The sequence below is a fragment of the Cervus elaphus genome, chromosome 8 (genome assembly GCF_910594005.1).
Source record: "Cervus elaphus chromosome 8, mCerEla1.1, whole genome shotgun sequence".
NCBI lineage: Eukaryota > Metazoa > Chordata > Mammalia > Artiodactyla > Cervidae > Cervus > Cervus elaphus.
In genome coordinates this window covers 48,933,415-48,946,925 of record NC_057822.1, presented here as the reverse complement: position 1 = coordinate 48,946,925, position 13,511 = coordinate 48,933,415, and the positions used below count along the sequence as shown (strand labels likewise).

The window sequence follows — 13,511 nt, the reverse complement described above, 5'->3', positions numbered from 1 at the left end:
ATCCCCTTCTCCTCCTGCCTTCAATCGTTCCCAGCATCAGGCTATTTTCCAATGAGTCAGTTCTTCACATTAGGTGGCCAAGTATTAGAGTTTCAGCTTCAGCATCAATCCTTCCAATGAATATTCAGGACTGATCTCCTTTAGGATGGACTGGTTAGATCTCCTTGCAGTCCAAGAGCCTCTCAAGAGTCTTCTCCAACACCACAGTTCAAAAGCATCAATTCTTTAGCACTCAGCTTTCTTTATGGTCCAACTCTCACATCCATATATGACTACTGGAAAAACCCTAGCTTTCACTAGATGGATCTCTGTTGGCAGAGAAATGTCTCTGCTTTTTAATATGCTGTCTAGGTTGATCATAGCTTTTCTTCCAAGCAGCAAGCGTCTTTTAATTTCATGGCGGCAGTCACCAACTGCAGTGATTTTGGAGCACCCCAAAATGAGGTCTGTCCTGTTTCCATGGTTTCCCCATCTATTTGCTGTGAAGTGATGGGACCAGATGCCATGATCTTAGCTTTCTGAATGTTGAGCTTTAAGCCAACTTTTTCACTGTCCTCTTTCACTTTCATCAAGAGGCTCTTTAGTTCTTCTTTGCTTTCTGCCATAAGGGTGGTGTCATCTGTGTATCTGAGGTTATTGATACTTCTCCTGGCAATCTTAATTCCAGCTTATGCTTCATCCAGCCTGGCATTTCTCATGATGTACACTGCATATAAGTTAAATAAGCAGGGTGACAATATACAGCCTTGACATCCTCCTTTCCCTATTTGGAACCAGTCGTTGTCCCATGTCTGGTTCTAACTGTTGCTTCTTGACCTGCATACAGATTTCTCAGGAGGCAGGTCTGGTATTTCCATCTCTTGAAGAATTTTCCACAGTTTGTTGTGATCCACACAGTCAAAGGCTTTGGCATAGTCAGTAAAGCAGAAGTAGATGTTTTTCTGGAACTCTCTTGCTTTTTCTACAATCCAGTGGGTGTTGGCAATTTGATCTCTGATTCCTCTGCCTTTTCTAAATCTAGCTTGAACATCTGGAAGTTCTCGGTTCATTTATTGCTGAAGCCTCGCTTGGTGAATTTTGAGCATTATTTTGCCAGTGTGTGAGATGAGTGCAATGGTGTGGTAGTTTGAACATTCTTTGGCATTGCTTTTCTTTGGGATTGGAATGAAAACTGATCTTTTCCAGTCCTGTGGCCACTGCTGAGTTTTCCAAATTTGATGGCATATTGAGTGCAGCAGCAGCATCTTTTACGATTTGAAATAGCTCAACTGGAATTTCATCACTTCCACCAGCCAACCAAAAAAAACCATCTTTTCCCCAAGTGAGTTCAATGCAGTCACTAGATAAGGATCAGACTGAGGAACCACCAGTAAATATACATCTATATCTCCAGAGGCATGTACGTGTATGTATATATATGTTAGATATAACTACAGATATATACATATATATGTGCATATATATATATATGTATTTTTATATTATATAATTTGAACTTGATAACAAGACTACAAATGCCAATTATTGTTTTTGGAAACTAAGTACAGTCACCAGGAAGCCAATGTATGTCAAGGAGTAAAGCTGAGAGTCAGTGAAATTTTCTGTATACAGAGCATGTGGGACACTTAAGTTCAACTGTGAGCTGTCTTTTCCCAAGGCTTTGTCTAACAGAGGCGACAGTGCTGACGGGCGGAGCCCAGAGGAGAGTCCCAGCCCACCCGAGTGGGACTCCTCTCTCAGCTGGGTCCCCCAGATTATTAAACAGGGGCTGCTCAGTGTGATTCCCCAAGCAAGTTAATCTTGCACTGACTTTCCTAACTGCACCAAATGTCCTCGGTACAGGGTATTTGGTTTGCTTGTTTTAAGAAAAAGATACAATAATTAAAGAAAAATCCTATTTTAGGTCTATATAGGAATACTATATATAAAAATCAAATACTATATGTCCCATCAGTTAAAAAACACTAAATCTCAAAAAAAAAAAAAAAGGTTTATCATGGGGTAAAATATAGACTGTTTCCACTATGTGCGTTAATCACAATGCAGTAATTCTGAACGCAGTTGGCATTATCAAGCGAAAGCTTTTACCCATGCCCAGCACTATGTGAGACGGTGCGCAGGAATCAGAGAGAGGAGTCTGGTCTAGCAGGTGTTTTACGGTGCAGCTGTTGAGATGACAAAATCCAGAAGGCAAGCACTGAGAAGGCAGAGCGCCGGGATACAAGGGTGTAGGTGGAGAAGATCCGTGAGGGCGTGGTGGAGTCAGAAAGGCCTCACAGAACAAACAGAATCAAACCTTCAGCTGGGAAAAACGAGGTGAGAGAGAGAGTGCGGAGCAGCAAGAGCAGGGATCCAGGGATGACATGCTGACTGGAGGGCCAGCGAGACGACCTCGGCAGGAATTCCCCGGGAACCCTAAAGGACTGGACCGGGCACTAACACTGGGTTTTGATGATTACAGAAACAGTAATAACCGTGTTCAGTTCAGTTCAGTCACTCAGTCATGTTCAAATCTTTGCAATCCCATGGACTGCAGCTTGCCAGGCTTCCCTGTCCATCGCCAACTCCCGGAGCTTGCTCAAACTCATGACCATAGATTCAGTGATGCCATCCAATCATCTCATCCTCTGTTGTCCCCTTCTCCTCCTGCCCTCAATCTTTCTCAGCATCAGGGTCTTTTCTAAGAAGTCAGCTGTTCTCATCAGGTGGCCAAAATATAGGAGCTTCAGTTTCAGCATCAGTCCTTGCAATGAATATTCAGGACTTATTTCCTTTAGGATGGACTGGTTGGATTTCCTTGCAGTCCAAGGGACTCTCAAGAGTCTTCTCCAACACCACAGTTCAGCAAATCACCCTCCCACTTGTTTTCTCCAAGAATGATAGCATGTATTCTATAAGAACAAAGCTAAGTCATACACACAAGGCCTGTCAAAGTGAGACAAGCTCGGCAAAAGGTGGGAACTCTATGGGCATGAGCTCATTGGCATCACGTTCTACATGCTGGGAAACAGCAGCATGTGAATATGCCTGCAGCAGTGCCTCATAGATCCAATCAATAGCCAGTGAGTGAGCAGCTTGTTTTTCAATAAACAGAAGTGCATTTTTATAAGGTATCTTCCCCCTGCCTCTCAAGTTAGGACACCACCTCCTCTTTTGTAAAGTTTTAATAGTCAGCTAGGTAACAGAGCTCCAGAAAAACATCTATTTCTGCTTTATTGACTATGCCAAAGCATTATGTCAAGGCTGTATATTGTCACCCTGCTCATTTAACTTATATGCAGAGTATATCATGAGAAACACTGGGCTGGATGAAACACAAGTTGGAATCAAAATTGCCGGGAGAACTATCAATAACCTCAGATATGCAGATGACACCACCCTCATGGCAGAAAGTGAAGAAGAACTAAAGAGCCTCTTGATGAAAGTGAAAGAGGACAGTGAAAAAGTTGGCTTGAAGCTCAACATTCAGAAAGCTAAGATCATGGCATCTGGTCCCATCACTTCACAGCAAATAGATGGGGGAACAATGGAAACAGGACAGACTTTACTTTTCTGGGCTCCAAAATCACTGCAGTTGGTGACTGCCACCATGAAATTAAAAGACACTTGCTGCTTGGAAGAAAAGCTATGACCAACCTAGACAGCACAGTAAAAAGCAGAGACATTTCTTTGCCAACAAAGATCCATCTAGTGAAAGCTAGGGGTTTTCCAGTAGTAATATATGGATGTGAGAGTTGGACCATAAAGAAAACTAAGTGCTAGAGAATTGATGCTTTTGAACTGTGGTGTTGGAGAAGACTCTTGAGAGTCCCTTGGACTGCAAGGAGATCCAACTAGTCCATCCTAAAGGAAATCAGTGCTGAATACTCATTGAAAGGATTGATGCTGAAGCTGAAACTCTAATACTTTGTCCACCTGATGCGAAGAACTGACTCACTGGAAAAGACCCTGATGCTGGGAAAGATTGAAGGTGGCAGGAGAAGGGATGACAGAGGATGAGATGGCTGGATGGCATCACCGACTCAATGGACATGAGTTTGAGTAAGCTCTGGGAGTTGGTGATGGACAGGGAGGTCTGGTGTGCTGCAGTCCATGGGGCCGCAAAGCGTCAGACATGACTGAGCTACTGAACTGAACTAAGGTAAGAGACTAGGAAACTAACAGACAAAAAAAGTAGCTGCTTATTTTTATCTGTAGAAAGTTGATAACCAAACCAGTTTTGCTAGCTACTTGTTTTAAGTGCTATTTTATTCCTTACTAAAACAACAATCTCCAACCCCTGAGATAAATTAGAATCCCTGAAACTATAAGATAAACTCATTCTGAACTGTGTACAGCAGATTTTGTGGACACAGTCACCAAAAACCACAGAACTGCTTTAAGATTCGGTGTAAAGACATGGAAACTTACACAGATCACTAGTTACAAAACCAAATGCATAAGCTGATTACCAGGGAGAAAAACCCAGTACCAGACAAAACTAGCTGTTTGCACCTGGACTGAAACTAACCACCTCCTTCATCAGGACAGCAGTGAAGCTTTCTGCCCCTAAAATACAGGAATGTTTCACGCTGAGTGGGAGGTTTCACCTTCACATATTAGGTAGTGTTTGAGGAGGTCATTCAAGATTACAAAAAATGATGCAACTAAACAACATCCCCTCTTGAGGAAGTGAGAGCAGCATTTTGATAAATGTCTCTGAACATTTTAGTTATGAGAAGAGGTAACTGGGGAGAATACTCAAGAGGGTGGATGAGAGAAGCTGGTGTTCATGTTTCTATTTTAGCTACTATTTTAACCTCCAACTGCAAGAGGAAACAGAAAGCTATTCCTGAGAAACAGATGCAAGAACAGGTGAAAGCAAATCCAGGCACGATGACAGAGCCACTGGTCACAGGGCCAGCCCAGCTCACAGGCAGTAGAGCTGCAGGATGAGAACTAAGGAGCTTTCTACCTGAGAAGGGTTTCTCCATAGCCTGATGTGGCAGCTACATCGCCCCTGCACGCTAAGTTACCTCAGTCATGTCCGACTCTCTGCGAACCCATGGACTGTGGCCTGCCAGGCTCCTCTGTACATGGGATTCTCCAGGCAAGAATATTGGAGAATACTGGTTACCATGTCTTCCTCCAGGGGATCCTCCTGACCTGAGGATCGAACCCACATCTCTTGTGTCTCCTGCATTGCGTATGGATTCTTTACCACTAGTGCCATCATCTGGGAAGCCCAACATCACCCCTACTTGCCTCAAACTCTGGAGAGGGAGATACACACATATCTATGTATACATATTTTATGTGGTTCCTTTGGATTATAAAAAGCAAAAATATTTTCTTCCCCAAAATCGCGTCATTAAACATGTTGTCTCAGAGACAGTAAGGCAGGAGAAGATTGAGGCCTCCCACTTTAACCTATAAGGACCTACAGTCAGGGGGGCCAGCTCTCACCTCAGAGGAAAGTGGCATCTTCCTCTCTCTCACATCCCCTCTGAACACCTGAAGCCAGTCATGGATCATGGAAACATATTTTGGCCCCTTTTAAAAATCTTCTGGACATGTTTATTTGTAAAGTTATGAAAATAAGGTTTAGCAACCTCTAAGTGCTGATAAGACAAAGAAGCCCTCTTATTTTCAAAATTTTAATTTACCAGCTTCCATAAATACAAATGAAGATGTCCCTCAGAGCAAGGACATCTCAACTCCATGTCCACCACAGACGGAAGGGTGATCACTGTCCAAAGACAACACTATGTACTTGTTGGGAGTGATTGGGAAAGTAGAAAGAACTTAAATCTGTTCCCAAGTAAAGGAGTTCCTGTAATTGTGTCATGATGACATTGCATTTTAAAGCAATCATTCTACCATTTGTTTAAAGAAAGAATATACTTCTGAGTTTATGTATAAATGAAGCATTTTTAGAAAGATCAGATAAAACTGGTAAAAGTGGTTGTCTTTGGGAAGGGGAAATTGGTGACTGGGGCATGAAGTTGGGGAGCTATTACTTTCATTTTTTGTATCTATACCCTTTTCATCTGTTATCTGTTCAAAATTTATTTTTTAAAAGAAATCTCAACTCAGCTACATTAACTCTAGGCATTAGTGTAAGATTCCATTTCAAGCTCTCTTTGAAAAAAAGGTTCTACAGGCCACTTTCTGCAAGAAATGATTTTGCTTCAAAGACTAGGATCTTTGAAACATCATCTAGCACATTAAATATCTTCAAGATTCCCTTAGGCAGTAATTAATAGCTTGCTCCTTTTTAGAAAACCTGGAAAAAAAAATAGAAAACTTGGACTTCTCTCAAGTTTTAGAAGTTGACTATTTCGAACCATAAATGTCCTTCATTTAGCCATTTCTATCTCATTAAAATAGAATAATTTTTAAAAATCAAGCTAATTGCAAAAAATTTTAAAAAAAGATTTTAACCACTGCCTTTGTGCTTTTAATAAATTCTTCAATATGATTCCTATTGATAGGCTCTTTTATTCAGAGGTCACAAGTTGAAAAAGAGTAAACACATTCCAATTCTCATGCTTTTGATAAATTCACCCTTAGTTCCAGTGACATGCTCACTTGGTTATATGTTACCGCATCATCGTCTCTTTAATGAGAGCAAATGCAGCCAGAAGGCTTCCCTTGTGGCCCAGCAGTAAAGAGTTCTAGGTGTGGAAGATGTCCTGGAGAAGGAAATGAAAACCCACTCCACTACTCCTGCCTGGGAAATCCTGTGGACAGAGGAGCCTGGCAGGTTACGGTCCATGGGGTCACAAAACAGTCAGACTGGACTTAGTGACTAAGCAACAGCATGCAGCCTGAAAGAACCAGGGTCTCCCCTGCTTAAGCTCAGAAAAACGATCTTGAATATCGAAGACAGACTGCATCAGTGAAATGTGGCCCATCCTAACAGGACGAGAGGAGTCACTGGAGCCAAAACATAAAGCATGCTCATAGAGCATGAAAAGAGCCAAGTCCCTCCAAGGGGCAGAAAGGCCCTTCTGATGGGGGCTGAAAAGGGCTGAGCAATGGAGAAAGCTAGAGCAGGGGCTCTGAAAACACAAATAAAAGCTGGGGCTCTCCCTTCTCCCCCCACCCATTAAAAAGTCACCCACAAAGGTTCTGCTTCAAACTTGAGTGCCAATCAGAGGTGAGGCTGTCACTTACACAAGCCACATGCATCCATAATGCACAGCTTCCTAATCCTATCTACTTCCCAGGGCTGAGACAGATGAGATATGTGAAAACACTAGGTAACTTATACAAATAGCAATGTTCTGTTATCACCATTAAGGATCACAAAGCAGTTCAGTTCAGTACACAGCAATGAAGCTGCGGTTTCCAAACTCATACTGATCCAGGATTTAGTGAGTTCTTGAATGGTGCCTGGCACAAGGTTGGACTTAACCAAATACTTCATGATGGCTGGGGATAAACATGAACAAATAAATGGAAGGGATGAAGGAAGGACAAAAAGCGAGTCTGAATGAATGAACGACCAAAGTCTATGAAAGACTACAGAGAATAAAATAGATGTTTTAACATGCCAAGACAATTTTTGAAAACTCTTAGATGTAAAAACTCAAGAATATACATTGCACAGGTGATCCATTCATCTTCCATGAGCATAACCTCATTTGAGGAATTTTGACAGTCTTGTGACAAATGAGCGCACATGAAGCTGATCCTCCTCTCCAATGTCTAGGAAGGGCATTTACCTAAAATTAAACCTGTCTTTGTCCTTCAAATTCAACCCAGTGGGCCCTGTAATAATATAAGTCTGGATCACCTGCCTCCTCTGGAGGTTTATCCAGATAAACAAAAGCCATCTTTACTTTCAGAAACAGCCTAAATAGTGCTCAAATCGAGGTTTGCCCACAAACTTAAGTCAATTTTCAGAGAATTTTACTTTACTTGGACTTTGAATAGCTAAAGATAAATGTTCTTTCTGAAGATGAAAGCAAAAGTTTTTAACGTCATAAATTTTCAAGATCAGAGGCTGAAAATGTAGACGTGTTTAACCCATTCCCCAATCCCAATTTTTTTTTAGGTTTCACACCATTATCTCCAGAATCAAGCAAAAAACTTCATTATGCTGGGAAGTCCCCTTAGATCTGCTCTAGCCAGACATGGAATTAAAAAAAAAAAAAAAAAAAGATGTCTAAAAGACACTGACTACACTTTTAAGCACTGATATAAATACCACCTGAGGTTTTTACACTGAATGGATTTCAAAGGGATAGAAACATGTCCTGGGGGAGACCCCATTCTGATGAATGAAGATAAGTTTATTCTAAAGCCAAATCTTTCTGTACTTCCTATTCACTTTCACTTTAACTTATACAGCTTTACTCAGTCCTTAAAAAGGTATTACTGAATATTTCCAGTTTCACAATCATGCTGTACAATACCCTCACTGTGTGAAGAATTAAGGTGGAAATGCTAAAGTAGAGGAGAAAACCAAAAGCATTCCCAATTCCTAACTTCAACATCTAGCCCACTTCTGCTAAACATTAACAGTGAGATGTAAAGAAATATATTTGTCAAGACAGAGATGCTCACTATATCCTAATCAGCCAGGACATTACAAATCTTTAATTCACACTTCATGGAGAAAGAAAGAAAATCAATCATGGCAAGTGGGATACTCTGTAAATGGGTTTTTTTAAATTCATAATGTTCCAAATTACAGCAGCATGTAGTACTGACCTCACCCAGGTGTTCACTGAGCCCCATAACGTGAATCTGCACACTCCATCAAAAGGTAATCATTCCTAGAAGTCTTCAGCAGTTTAGAGCAAACAGGAAGGTTTTACCTGAAGTTCAACTGGCAATATTTCTCAGCTGGATCAGCCTCTTAAACCCAGGAGTCTTTTCAAAGGAGGAATCACATTGAAAGTAAACCCAACTACTTCCCATTCCATTTTTTACCAGGTTCTTTTATCACTTATGCTTCTCATTACTTAGACACAGCAGTTAGACCAATGTCGGAAAGTAAAGATGAGAAACAGGCAATAAAAACAAATCGCCCATAATCTCACCTCCCGGATACAACCGTTGTTCACATTTTGGCGAACCTCCGAGACTTTTTCGTACATGTGTATTAGCTAGGAGAGGATGAGATGGTTGGATGGCATCACCAATGCAATGGACATGAGTTTGAGTAGGCTCCGGGAGTTGATGATGGACAAGGAAGACTGGCGTGCTGCAGTCCATGGAGCCGCAAAGAGTCGGACATGAGTGAGCAACTGAACTAATGCTTTATGTATCTGCTTCCCGCTCCCCTCACTTACTGTTACATGATGAGCATTTTCTGTTAACAACCACATTACACGTAAGGTTTAAAGACAAACCAGAAATTGAACTCTGAAAAAAAAAGACACTCCTTAGAGGGCACAAGTAGGATTAGAGAAAGCTATGAAAGGCTGCCCTGCCAGTAAAATGGTCAAATTATCTGATGTCTTTAACGGCAGTTCAAAAACAATAGCTGCTAATATTTTAAATGACTTTTTATATTACAGAAGTTTTACATGCTTCAAAAAATATATGCTTACAGCAGGTTTCCATTTTTAATCAAACTGAGATCCAACTAGTCCATCCTAAAGGAAATAAGTCCTGATTATTCACTGGAAGGACTGATGCCGAAGCTGAAAATCCAATACTTTGGCCACCTGATTCGAAGAACTGACTCATTTCAAAAGACCCTGATGCTGGGAAAGATTGAAGGCAGGAGGAGAAGGGGATGACAGAGGGGCATGGTTGGTTGGTTGGCATCATTGACTCTATGGACATGAGTTTGGGTAAGCTCTGGGAGTTGGTAATGGACAGGGAAGCCTGGCATGCTGAGGTCCATGGGGTTGCAGAGTCAGACATGACTGAGTGACTTAACTGAACTGAGCTACCATTCTTTTTTTTTTTTAATTAGTTGGAAGCTAATTACTTCACAACATTTCAGTGGGTTTTGTCATACATTGATATGAATCAGCCATAGATTTACACGTATTCCCCATCCCGATCCCCCCTCCCACCTCCCTCTCCACCCCATCCCTCTAGGTCTTCCCAGTGCACCAGGCCCGAGAACTTGTCTCATGCATCCCACCTGGGCTGGGGATCTGTTTCACCATAGATAATATACATGCTGTTCTTTTGAAACATCCCACCCTCACCTTCTCCCACAGAGTTCAAAAGTCTGTTCTGTACTTCTGTGTCTCTTTTTCTGTTTTGCATATAGGGTTATTGTTACCATCTTTCTAAATTCCATATATATGTGTTAGTATGCTGTTATGTTCTTTATCTTTCTGGCTTACTTCACTCTGTATAATGGGCTCCAGTTTCATCCATCTCATTAGAACTGATTCAAATGAATTCTTTTTAACAGCTGAGTAATATTCCATGGTGTATATGTACCACAGCTTCCTTATCCATTCATCTGCTGATGGGCATCTAGGTTGCTTCCATGTCCTGGCTATTATAAACAGTGCTGCGATGAACATTGGGGTGCACATGTCTCTTTCAGATCTGGTTTCCTCAGTGTGTATGCCCAGAAGTGGGATTGCTGGGTCATATGGCAGTCTGAACTGAGCTACCATTCTTAAGTATCAGTATCTCTGGTACCAGTATATTCTCTCTCTTTCTTATATTAAATTCCTTGCATACAGAAAACTTAATTCTTACTATGGAGTTAAACAGCTCAGAAACATTTTAAAGAGCTCAGTTTTCTGTATATTGCAGAAAAATAAATTCTGTAAATGTAGAAGTTAACCTGGACAGGCCAGTAAATCATTTATATGTATACATGTGTGTGTATACAACATACATACATACATACATATATATATATATAAAACTATATAGAAGTACAGCATGTGTGTTTATAAATAAATATAACATCAAATAAACTGGGAAATGGTTATTTGCAGCCAATCTCTGATCCCTAGTAAATGACCTCTATGGTAAAGTGCCCCACATTATCTCATCTACACTTGGAGAGACCAAGAGCCAAAAGCAAAACTTATTCTTCTGCTGGGAAAAATAATAGTGAAGTATCCCAGAAGCAAAAAATTCTTAAATTAACTGAAATCTTGAACTATACTTTCTTCCCTTTGAAATTAATACAGTATTAATTATAAATTAAGAACAAGGGTATATAAAATATGTAACATATTAAAATAACCACAGAATTTATATACCATTCATTCATCAGATATATGTTATACACACACCTAGAGACATACAAACACTTTTTTCAAACCATACTAACATTCTTTAATGAATATTTCCCAAAAGAATATATTTTACAGTTTGGGGTGACAAGGCATATATTGATAAATAAGAATCAAAAACTTTTACAATAAAATTCATAAAAGACTTCATAGATTTTTGCATATTTCTACAATGTTCAAATACAAACTTATGTTGACACTTAGGTACTTACGTTCCATGAAATAGGGCCCAGGCTCAATTCTCCATACAATTTGTCCTTTTTGTGTTCCAGTCACACCCCTGTTTTTAGAATCCCAGAAGTTGGCTGGAGAATTCTCATCTGGAAAAACCAAATAAACACTTTTTAAGCTTATAATTATAACCTCATTGTCTTTCCTTAGCTCAAAGCCATAGTATGAGTTCTAAAATAAATGGAAAAAAATAAAGAGGGAAATATCAATGAACATTATTGTTAATGACGGTTGGACGGCAGAGTAGAAGGACATGAGCTCATCTTCTCCTGCGAGAACTCCAAAATCACAAGTCACTGCTGAACAATCGTCAACAGGAGAATGTTGGATCCCAGCAAAAAAATATACCCACATCCAAGGGCAAAGGAGCCCAAGCAAAACGGTAGGAGGGGTGAAACTGCATTTAGAATCAAACCCCATACCCAACAGAAACGCTCAGAGAGCTCAAACTAAAATCTTGTGCACCCCAGGAGACTCCACAGAGACTGAGCCAGACCTGCCTTTGAGGGTCTGAGTGTCTCCTGTGGAGCTACGGGTCAGCAGTGCATTACAGGGGACTGGAATGCAAAAGTAGGAAGTCAAGAGATACCTGGAGTAACAGGCAAATCTGGCCTTGGAGTACAGAATGAAGCAGGGCAAAGGCTAACAGAGTTTTGCCAAGAGAACGCACAGGTCTTAACAAACACCCTCTTCCAATAACACAAGAGAAGACTACACATGGACATTACCAGATGGTCAATACCAAAATCAGATTGATTATATCTTTTGCAGGCAAAGATAGAGAAGCTCTATACAGTCAGCAAAAACAAGTCCGGGAGCTGACTGTGGCTCAGATCATGAACTCCTTATTGCCAAATTCAAACTTAAATTGAAGAAAGTAGGGAAAACCACTAGACCATTCAGGTATGACCTAAATCAAATCCCTTACAATTTGACAGTAGAAATGACAAACAGATTCAAGGGATTAGATCCGACAGACAGAGTGCCTGAAGAACTATGGATGGAGGTTCATGACATTGTACAGGAGACAGTGATTAAGACCATCCCCAAGAAAAAGAAATGAAAAAAGCAAAATGGTTGTCTGAGGAGGCCTTACAAAGACCTAAGAAAATAAGAGAAGCTAAAGGCAAAGGAGAAAAGGAAAGATATACCCATATGAATGCAATTCCAAAGAATAGCAAGGAGAGATAAGAAAATCTTCCTCAGGGATCAATGCAAAGAAACAGAGGAAAACAATAGAATGGGAAAGACTAGAGATCTCTTCAAGAAAATTAGAGATACCAAGGGAACATTCCATGCAAAGATGGGCACAATAAAGGACAGAAATGGTATGGACCTAACAGAAGCAGAAGATGTTAAAAAGAGGTGGCAAGAATATACAGAAGAACAAGACAAAGGATCCTCATGACCCAGATAATCACGATGGTGTGATCTCTTACGTGACGCCACGTAAGAGAAGGAAAGAGGAAGAAGGACAGAAAGGACGGCTCCCAGGCATCTGGGAATGCAAAGTCAAATAGGCCTTAGGAAGCATCACTACGAACAAAGCTAGTGCAGGTGATGAAATGTCAGTTGAGTTATTTCAAATCTTCAAAGATGATGCTGTGAAAGTGCTGCAGTCAACATGCCAGCAAATTTGGAAAACTCAGCAGTGGCCACAGGACCAGAAAAGGTCAGTTTTCATTCCAATCCCAAAGAAAGGCAATGCCAAAGAATGCTCAAACTACCGCACAACTGCACTCGTCTCACACGCTAGCAAAGGAATGCTCAAAATCCTCCAAGCCAGGCTTCAACAGTATGTGAACCCTGAACTTCCAGATATTCAAGCTGGATTTAGAAAAAGCAGAGGAACCAGAGATCAAATTGGCAACATCCACTGGATCATCAAAAAAGCAACAGAGTTCCAGAAAAATATCTACTTTTGCTTTATTGACTATGCCAAAGCCTTTGACTGTGAGGATCAGAACAAACTGTGGAAAATTCTTCAAGAGATGGGAATATCAGACCACCTGACCTGCCTTCTGAGAAATCTGTATGCAGGTCAAGAAGCAACAGTTAGAACTGGAC

The 13,511-nt window shown here is 40.7% G+C and overlaps 1 protein-coding gene across 5 annotated transcripts in view; it reads right to left on the bottom strand.

The window, feature by feature from the left end:
* The window catches only part of HECW2 (HECT, C2 and WW domain containing E3 ubiquitin protein ligase 2), a 422,372-nt gene that overhangs the window by 149,885 nt on the left and 258,976 nt on the right, over positions 1-13,511 (bottom strand). For all 5 annotated transcript variants that reach the window (XM_043910516.1, XM_043910517.1, XM_043910518.1 and 2 more), the window contains one exon: positions 11,426-11,533. In XM_043910516.1, coding sequence (XP_043766451.1) covers positions 11,426-11,533 — 108 coding nt within the window. The remainder of the gene's footprint in view (positions 1-11,425; positions 11,534-13,511) is intronic.